At 31.8% G+C, this 10,620-nt stretch overlaps 1 protein-coding gene across 1 annotated transcript; it reads left to right on the plus strand.

Moving 5' to 3' along the window:
* The first annotated feature begins 644 nt into the window (after positions 1-644).
* On the plus strand, positions 645-10,364 carry RYBP (ring and YY1 binding protein). Its single transcript, XM_089709214.1, has 3 exons — positions 645-952; positions 9,243-9,412; positions 9,986-10,364. The coding sequence occupies exons 1-3, from the start codon at positions 817-819 to the stop codon at positions 10,088-10,090; spliced, it is 411 nt and encodes a 136-aa protein (XP_089565340.1). The 5' UTR covers positions 645-816; the 3' UTR covers positions 10,091-10,364.
* Positions 10,365-10,620: the final 256 nt, after the last annotated feature.

Genomic DNA, 10,620 nt, shown 5'->3' on the forward strand with positions numbered 1-10,620 from the left:
CGAGAGTGGTCATCACTTTATAATGAAATTATAATATTTTTTTAACAATATCTGTTAATTGTTATTACTAATTCAAGTAAACTGTAAGATAATATGCATAATATGGAATATAAAAGGGTGGTAATATTAATAATACTGAGCCAGATGTCATATAAAAATGTAGGTATTTGGTATTGAACTTACCTATATACGAAGTTAAAACAATAACAATAAAATTAAAATCGTATTTATTACAATTCTCGTTTTATCTGATAACCTAACTAAATGTCAAGCCCAAGGTGACGACTTTAATCAACTTTCACCAATAAAATATTTTATTGCAAATTGTTAATTATTAAAATCGATATTAAGTAGATACTTAATTGATAATTATATTTAAATTCTGTAAGAAAGGTGGATTAAATTTCAAAAATATACGTTTATTGGCTTCGCATTGGGCGTTGAATAAACGAGCATGAAAATATGTGCTTGTTTATTTTCATATTTTGTTTTGACTGAATTACGATTTACGAAAATTTAAAAATGTGCTTGATTTTTAGTATTGCTGCTAAAAAAATGATTGCAATTTCACTATACCTATTTTATCTGTAAATGTCGGTAAAACAGAATCAAAGGTAAGTGGCGCCAGCACTGTTTTACCGACGTATCCGAATGTATCTGTCATGGCGAAGTGTTACACGAATATGTGTACAATAAAACAAAAATAATGGTTTATATACGAAATAAATCAACTAGATGTGATAAAAACTATTGTGTACCATCACAGATATTATGATCAATGTGTAATTATTATTATAAATAGTCAGTGAGTTTAAAATGGACAAGAAAAATGCAATTCGGAGAGGGAAACGACCCTCCAAAGTGCTTGAAGAAAATTATTGGGATTGCAGCGTTTGTACATATAGAAATAACGCAGAAGCCTTTAAATGTTCAATGTGTGATGTTAGAAAAGGTATTTATATCGTCCACTATGCTATTACTTTTACGGAATTCATGTAAATATAGGTCAAACTGTCAACATTTTTAAAGGTGAGCACGATACTATGGTAATAAACAATAATAATGCATGCATACGTGATAATTTGCATTACTTATCAGAATAAATTCGATTTTAACCTTCACATGAGTCTAGACAAAGACAAAATTCGGCGGTATCGATCAGTTTACCTAGGTCGTTAACATGTCTAGACTGAACCAAACTAATCAATATATTTTGAAATATGTATTTGAGTAGCCACATGAACAAATCTTAGCGTTGCAATTCTAAAACTGGACATTATAACAATTTTACTGTTTCAATAAACAAAACATTATCAAAAAGAATAAAGTAAATTGTTTCGCTTACATTATGCATGCTTTGTTTAAATTTTTGTTATATTTGTAAATTGTTGAAATACTTTACTCATTCATTTATCAGAGAAGAAATCAAAGTTCACTCAAATATCAACTCCCGTTTCAACGATACCCATACTTTATACCCTTTTGTATGTAAAACTGTTATCTTATAATAACTTCCAACTTCTTATATTATTTTATTTAGATCTTGTTATATCTATTATCCTGAAAGCTTCCTTTTTAATCATCTACATCTTAATATATATAAATCTCGTGTCACAATGTTTGTCCTCAATGGACTCCTAAACCACTTAACCGATTATAATAAAATTCGCACACAATGTGCAGTTCGATCCAACTTGAGAGATAGGATAGGTTTTATCCCGGAAATCCCACGGGAAAGGGAACTATGCGGGGTTTTCTCTGTAAACGCGGGCGAAGCTGCGGGTGGAAAGCTAGTAACATTATAATATAGGAACAGCTGAAGTCTGAACTCCTTTACGAGGTTATTGAACCAGTCTTTGACCTTTTTGTGTTGCCAGCTTTAGGTACAAAATTTAATACTATCTTATTAACAAAGTTTGATAGGAAAAGTAATTTCCAATTAGGTATTGCTAATGAAATTTAATATTTTTATTTTTACTAATAAATAAATTCGAAATCAATTTAAGTTTTCCTTCCTCAATTATATTTGGAGTAATGTTGAATTGTAAATCTGTTTACTTAAGTAACTAGATATTTTCTTTAAGCGGCTGAGAATCTGAAAAGAGAATCTTTAAGCGCCTGAGAATCTGAAAAACTGTATTATAACTATGTGAGCGACTTCATTTGCATCAAAATAAAATATATATTTTATGCTTATCCCGATTATTATCTATATCTGTGACAACTTTCATATTGCTCTGACTAGGTTATTTTGAATGTAAGAATACAGATGGAAACAAATATCAATATTACATACTAGGATATGAGTTTGAATGCCTTCCAATTTTCATGTAAAAAGAAACTGATGTGTTAATCTTTGTATAATTTATTTTATTGACAACTTTTTTTACTTACTGGAGTGGCGCAACAACCTATTGTGAGTCTTAGCCTCCGACAATAAGGGCCTCTATTTGACTATATCCACCTCTTGCCAGTTTTCGATCTGGAGGATGCGCAGGTATAGACAACTCAAGCTAATATATTGTGATATAATGTCAGGCTTACTTTCAGTGTTTAAAATCCATACTAATATTATAAATGCGAAAGTAACTCTGTCTGTCTGTCTGTTACTCAATCACGCCTTAACTACTGAACCAATTTGCATGAAATTTGGTATAGAGATATTTTAATACCCGAGAAAGGACATAGGCTACTTTTTACCCCGGGACATAGGATAGGTTTTATCACGGAAATCCCACGGGAACGGGAACTATGCGGGTTTTTCTTTGACTGCGCGGGCGAAGCCGCGGGCGGAAAGCTAGTAAAATATAAAAAATTCGAACAGTTTTTATTTATTTATGCTTTAATGCTCTGATTAAATTACAAATTAAGACTTAACCTAGGATACATTGTAAGAAACGGCAGCCTTATCGCTAAATAGCGATTTTTTCCAGACAATCAGTTGTACAGAGAGTTATTATCTTTTTTTCTAGTAAATGGTATTACAGTTTGTTAACTATTTTAAACTATTAATAAGGATCAGAAAAAAATATATGTACTTTCAGTTAATAAAACTCTCATTCCAGTTGTGGAAATTACATCAATTTTTATAATGAAAATCATATTTTCTCTCTACTATCATATTTTCCAATTGGTACCTTATATTAGCACTGTATACAATGTGTACATAATATACCTGGCGGGTCACCAGGACGTTTTAAAGCAGTATTAATTCCAGTATGAAATAACAGAGCTGTATACTTGTATAATAGTGTATAGATTGTTTAGTGCCATCACTTTTATACTGGAAGCTACTGTAACTCTTCAATGGCTGTCATAGATTGTTTATAGAAGTTGACTTTAGTTTCCAATTGTTACTCTTTAGTAAATGAGTCAATCAATATTACTAGTCAGCAAAATAAATATCATAGAAGCGGATAACTATGTTGCCTTTGGAGAATCTAATAGATTTTTCATCCTCTGTATATTATCTAGATTGTATGCAATAAATTTTATTCATAGGTTAGCTTATCCCTGTATATGTAGATTGTAGATTGTATGCAATACATTGAATTCAGGCATTAATTTGTTAATTGACCACATCTGCCTATATTTTTGTCTACCTAGTCAGATGTAACACACAAGTAAAGCCCCCAGGATTTCTATTTTGCAAACTTATTTAGATCTTCCGTCCCATATATATTTTTTCTTGTAGTTTTTAAGTAGACACTGCTGATGTAATTTATTTTTGTTTATAAACATAAATTATAATGAAGTTTAATTTTAATCTATTTCATTCAATTATCTAACTAGACATTTCATCAATGTAATTTTTTTTAAAGTAAGCAGGTAAGACCGTAAAACGAAAGAAAGGAGTGAGTAGATTATTGGTTATACATATTAAATTTATAGAATAATTCTGACTATCACATGGATGAATTATTGAAGGGAATATGCAGTCGAACTCTTTTCGCGTATTTCAGTACGCCATAATACCTCTTGTAAACATATCATGACCTAAATGTGTGTTCTTTGATCACACAATATACATTATTGCGTCGTTATGTGGTAAAACCGCTAAATACTATAGTCCTTTCCAACTAGGATGATTCCTGTGACACTTCATCGTGTTCCGAATTACGTATTTTATGTTTAAAAAGTCAAAATAATTTTAGTGCATAATATTTTTATTTTATGGCGGCATTATTACCAAAAATAAAAAAATGAGACATCGTAAGCTTATAAATAAAAAACAGTATTGTTTAGTTTAATATAATGAAAAATAAAATAAAATAACACAAAAATATAATACCTACGCAATTCGTGTACATGAAATGGATCGTTGAAAAATCATAGAGTTGGAAAATCATATAATCGGCGCCCATCTTGTGATCGTTTGTCAATCGAGTCAATCGTCTGTACGAGTGCGTCAGCCTTGTATACAAGTTGCATTTTTATATTGATACTTTACGTGGTATTCTGTTATTGTTACTAATTGTTATTGTTGACTTTTTGTTACTGTTGTTTGCTAAGTTTCCTTAGTTAATTGTTGGCGAAATGTCGAAAAAACTAATTTTGGTAGTTTATTCAAATCGATTTCATTTCCATATAGAATATTATCGATTATCGGAAACAATTGATACGATTTCAGTAACCGACATCTCTACACGTGTCAAAAATCGATGTGTCACAGAAATCATCTTAGGTGGAAAGGACTATAGAAATTCTGCCTTTTGAATACCATAATGTAAGGAAAATCATGCCTTGATAATCCTGTACGAAATAAGGTACGAAATATATAATTTACTTGTATTCTATGCTAGTGCTGTCACAGTGTTGGATGTTTACTAATTTAACCAAGAAGCTTATATCTAATACACTGGAGATTGCACTATGACCATTAACTTGTAACAAGAAAATATGACGTTGAATGACGCCTGTATGTTTTTTTATCCCTTTCACACCAACTTGCCAAGTTAGCGGCTACGAAAAGCCGCTAGAGAACGTAGTAGGTGGTATATGTGGGAAAAAATGGCGATTTACAAAATCCATAAGTACATAATTTTCCTCTAAATTTATGTAATTTATGGTAAATTATTGATGAAGATGGCCATTGGTATTCAGAGATAGGGTCGCCTCCGCATTCCAACGTTCGCGTAACTGGGTCACGATAAGCGTGTCCCGTTTGATAAATTTCTAGAAACTAGGTACCTTATAGTGCTATAATATCGCTTTAGTATGTGCATGTTATGTAACTTGAAAGTTCTTTCGTAGAGAATTTGTGGAGCGTTACTCTAGATCGTTGAAGTCTAGTTTTTTCGTCAATTGAGTGGAACTATAATCTCTGGTCATCTAAAGCGATATATTTAAAACTGTTTATTAAATGCCGTGTTAATTTCCCTCAGCCCCCGGAATCACAGACACAATAGAAATTCTATTGTGTCGTGGCCCGATCGGGCCGCTCGGTGGTCAAGGGGTTAATTTTTTTCTGGAAAAATTTAATATCGATACTGCTATGGAAACCCATACGAGTATCGATAGGATATTGCGATTTTGGTTGGTGCTTTGTTTTACTTCCTGACCTGTAAGAAGGCTATACGAAGTTTATTAATTTTGTTTGTGTTGAAGTCGAAATGTACATACGTATCGAACTAGAATTGTAATACGTATCGAAATTGAATTGTGATATTAAACATATTTTAGTAATTCAAACATTACTGTTACGCTAAATAATAGAATTCTTATATTATCGTAACCATAAGAACAAAACAGCAAACTTTGAAACCCTCTTAAGGCTGCAGTCTAGCAAAATTGCGTTTTCAACAAGTTATTTGACAATTTTTTCCCGGCTAATGAAATGATAAACTGAATTTTTTTTTCTTGTTTATCAATTAGTGTTATATACGCAATGCGCGTGAATTTTTTCACATTTATAAAGTTACTTTATGTTACCTTAATCAGGCCTTCAAGATAAGTCTCTTTCTCCCAAAGACATTTCGAGCTAAGTTTGTGCACTCACTACGTTGCAACCGATTACAATTTACACAATCTGATCAGCACATTATTATCCTTATATAGTCGTTATTAAAAACTGCTGAATACAATTGCCGAAAAACTTATGATTTTCTTAATTAGAACGTTATAAATTCATTAAATTTCCCATTTTTTGCCTTACAAAATCTATTGATAAATACTGCTAAAAGTTATTTTTTCCATTAATTTATTCGAGTTGGTTGAAGACCAATGAGTATTAATCCTTTAAAAAATTTTTTTTTTGAATTTTGATAATTCTTTAAATATTAAAATATATTTAAAATAATTAGGAAAAATCCTAGCGAATTTCTTTAGTCGCGCTCCTTGGGCCGGAGCGTTCTGACGTGTGCTCTACGCTCGATTTTCCTTCATACCGAAGTGAAAGTTGCTCTACTTCATTAAATTTAATATTTTTGTTAATTGATTATTTTTATCTTAGTTTTGTGCAAATATTCGTATTTTTAAACATTTGATTTCGATATGGAAAATAAACGAAAAAAATACGCGTGTAACTACTAGAAAAAAAATTATCTTCGAACATAAAGTTAATGAAACCAAATAGATTGCAAAGGTGATTGGCAACAATTTCTTTATTTTACGGGGTGTCAGTAAAGGGATGTATATTTCTTTAAAACTAAAGTAAGCTCATAAATTTTCTTATAATATAATTTTTTTGAAGTTCCAAAAATGTTTATTTTTCGTTTGAGAAATACGAAATATAATATAAACTTGTATTGAGAACTTGAACTTCCCAAGTTCATCCGGGGAAATCCCCATACGGGGAAAATGATTTGTTTACTCCAAAATTGATCCGAGGTGTTTTAATTTTTTCTTCTAGTCATTTTCAACGTAGCGGCATGTTGTTTGATTATTAATTTTGTAACTTAAATACAGGATGTTGGTTTTATATTCTGATCTTACAGACGCGCTGACAAATTTAGTCCGCCATTTCTAGTTTAGTCTACCAACTCTAAGTACCAATATTAAAACGAATGGATTATCATCCTCAGATGTAATGGAAGATCACAATAACATAGAAAATTCAGTGGGTGTTGAGAACTAAACAAACAGAAGTAACAGAGACGCGAAGAATAAAAAAAGAGGACGAAAACGATAATTCGTTGATGCTTTCCCTTTTCGACGTATTGTTAGGGTACATCACCAATCTGCAAAAAACAAAACTGATGATTCCCAATTGCTGATTAAAAATGAAAAACAAATAATCGACAACAGTGGTGAAAATTTGCTGATCACAATGAAACATCCTTCAGTGGTAGCAGATTTACTCATTTAAAATGTATCGGTGAACAGCGTAAAGGAGAGGAGGACAGGAAAACATTATGAATGTGGATTGTATACAGGGTGTAATCGATAAGTATGTGCAGGCGATTATGACGTTATTATTGCAGGTATCAAAAAACTTAAAACTGATATCGAAATTACTTTACCTAATGAGCAAAATGACAATAATAACTTTTTAAAAGTATAACGAGAAATATCTAAAAAATTTACTTTATACACTCCCATATCAAAAAGGGAAAATGGGACTAGTAGAAGTTAAATGTCTAATTCCGGCAAAAGACATGAATGCGAAAGATGCGGTTAAAAAAAAATTTAATATTTAAAATACAATGCAAAAAATAACACTTTTGTCATAGATAAGAATCATGACTATTTTTTCCAAATTCAGGGACAACTAAACGTTGCAGGAGCAGAAGTCTGCTTATTTGCTGTTTGGACTGGAGTGAATCATTCGTTAAAAATAGAATATATAAAAAAGTATGTAACGTTTAGGCAAATAAAATGATGGACCATTATCAAGATTTTACATAAATTGCCTACTGTCAGAATTGATTGATTCGAGACTTCAGCATTCGATGCCATCAAGGATCCATCCTATATCATTCAAGCGATTGAAAAAAAGAGATAAATCCAGTGCAACCGATAAAGCATCAGAATGCTAGCAAAAGATTTATTAGGTTTATAAATATAAATCTATTTAATATACATAATATAATAAATCTGTAGAAGACGCGAAGACTGACATCTGCGCGGACGGAGTCGCGGGCGGAAGCTAATCAGAAATAAATATCTTTTGTTTTCATTTGCGTATTTTTCTATTTTATAATTTTTTAACACAAACATTACATTTTTTTTATTATATACAAAATTTCTTTATCCGTTTTATTAGTTAAACTGAACAACTTTCACTAAGAAACTTAGGTCGAAAAAAATGTATAGAGTTATGCATTTTGTATGGAAAGCTTATTTTTTTTTATATATTTCGTCCAAATTTCTTTGTAAAAGTTGATCAGTTATATAAACATGAAGTTGAAGATATCAATAGAAAGTATTCGCAAATCTTGTGTACTGATAAAAAAAATCACCCGGTGTAATTTTCACGAAAATTGTTTCAAATTGTCATTTTTGATACTTATTACGAATATTAAATTATACGAATGATTTAATTTTTAAAAATTAAGTGGAGCAACTTTCCCTTAGTACATTTGTATTATTTACATATAGGATGACAGGATGCATTTGTTTGCACTACTAGACCAAGCCCTTAACGTTGAAATGAGAGCTACATATTTAATAAACCACGTTATATACCAATCTCCGAGTCTAAGATATACCATAGATACATATACTCCAGTATTTAGGCCTATAGATTCCCAGAAATTGCCTCTCAGACTTGGCTCGAGGCAATCCGAAATGTCTTAGAATTCAATTTGCTGGGAACGTGGTTTTGCGACACAGTTCTCGCATTAACCCTTATACTTGAGGTATAACTTGAATATTAGAATATCGGTTCGGAATAGAAAGGGCGTTACAAATTTCAAACTTGAGGGGCTGTTTTGTATAGTTGATGGTCTTGTAGAGTAATTTCTAAGCGTTGTACATAAAATAAAACACGTCTAGCAAGTTTTGTAATGTAATTCTTATCTATATATGCCTGATAGTTGTAAAAACGGACCCTTACATTAAAAAAAGTCACTGGCGTTTTCCGAATTTTCTCCAATTTCCGGAAATTTTCCCAATTTAATATCTCTAAAAACCTTCACCAACCTGTAATCTTCAACATCAATTTCGATTTACACACGCCCTTACTAATATTATAAAGCTAAGTTAGGAAGCTATGGAGCATCTCATTCCCAAGGCATTTCACTTCGACTTCCCTACCTAACCTAGTAGGATAAAAGCAAGCTTTAACAGGCCACTATTCAAAGGTACCTCAACGCGGAAGCCCCGTATCAATCCGGCGCTGGTCGCCGCACAAGCTGCGGGCACAGCGCCGACCAGCTCGCAGAAACGGCCCAGGTCAGCCAACTCGCTCAAGAAGAAACGTCGACCGCCCAGACTTAATAACGTTGATAGGAGCTCCGCGCAGACCAGAGAGGTGAGTTTTTTGAAGATTCTTGTTGATTTTTAATAGATTTATTAGGTGATTACGTATCGAGGTAATGTTCTTTTACTGTGTATGAAAGGAAGTTAAGGTATTATTGATAGAGCGATGAAGCAAGGGCCTCCTTTTGAAAGAGTGCTTCTCCGTAGAATCCGGTGATAATTGCTAAAACTATGTTATGACGTTTCAAAAGTGCTTCTAGAAGAAGTGTAATTAAAAAATAAATGTTTGATTTTGAGTTTTAGTTTGAGGAGCACTTTCTAATGGAGGTTCTTGCGTTATGCAGCATGTGAGAGATACAGAAATTGACAGTAATTGTACAATGTAAATGCAACTTATGTACCTACATGACGATTTTGTGCTTCTGTTTGCATGAAAAAGTTTAAGAAATTAATTTCCTATGATTCTTAGATTAATTAAACGTGCTAAGTTCACATAATCGAGGGAGTTCCAAAGCAGTATTGTTGTCTCCGTCGTTAATAGTTATAGGCTAGCACTCCGACCAAGCTAAATAGTCACATGTGCCACAAGTCATAACCGTTTCTAACCACATTATTCCCCCACAAGGTAACCGTAAGCGGTGTAACAGTAGTCATAACAGAATACAAGCCGAAGAAGTCAGTTTCCAGCAGTTCGAGTGACGTCGAATCGTCCAATGACGCGCGACCGTGATCTCTTAACTTCCATACAAATTATGTGCCCCTGGTACTTTGCATTTTATAATGACGCTCTTATTTTTTACATTAGTTGTAAAAATTAATTAATATTTTTATTGATTATAATAAGACTTCGTATAAATTAAAATATAAAATATTAATATTAATAATGAAATAATGTTATACAATCTTAATCTTATCATTCTCATAATGATTTCTTGAGATCCTCCAATATTCAAAGTCTTCGAAATTATGATCTATCTCATTAAAACAAATGAGATTCTTTTTATTAAGGGCTTGGTCTAGTAGTGCAAACAAATGCATCCTGTCATCCTATATGTAAATAATACAAATGTACTAAGGGAAAGTTGCTCCACTTAATTTTTAAAAATTAAATCATTCGTATGCATAATTTAATATTCGTAATAAGTACCAAAAATGACAATTTGAAACAATTTTCGTGAAAATTACACCGGGTGATTTTTTTTTATCAGTACACAAAATTTGCGAATACTTTCTATTGATATCTTCAACTTCATGTTTATA

The sequence above is a fragment of the Colias philodice genome, chromosome 22 (assembly GCF_061535455.1).
Source record: "Colias philodice isolate Cphi_HAF_F1 chromosome 22, ilColPhil1 Martin Lab GWU primary, whole genome shotgun sequence".
NCBI lineage: Eukaryota > Metazoa > Arthropoda > Insecta > Lepidoptera > Pieridae > Colias > Colias philodice.

Coding starts and splice junctions, on each gene's coding strand:
- RYBP (XM_089709214.1), top strand. CDS start 817: ATGGACAAGAAAAATGCAATTCGGAGAGGGAAACGACCCTCCAAAGTG. Junction 953..9,242: donor AATGTGTGATGTTAGAAAAG/GTATTTATATCG, acceptor CACTATTCAAAG/GTACCTCAACGCGGAAGCCC. Junction 9,413..9,985: donor GCTCCGCGCAGACCAGAGAG/GTGAGTTTTTTG, acceptor TTCCCCCACAAG/GTAACCGTAAGCGGTGTAAC.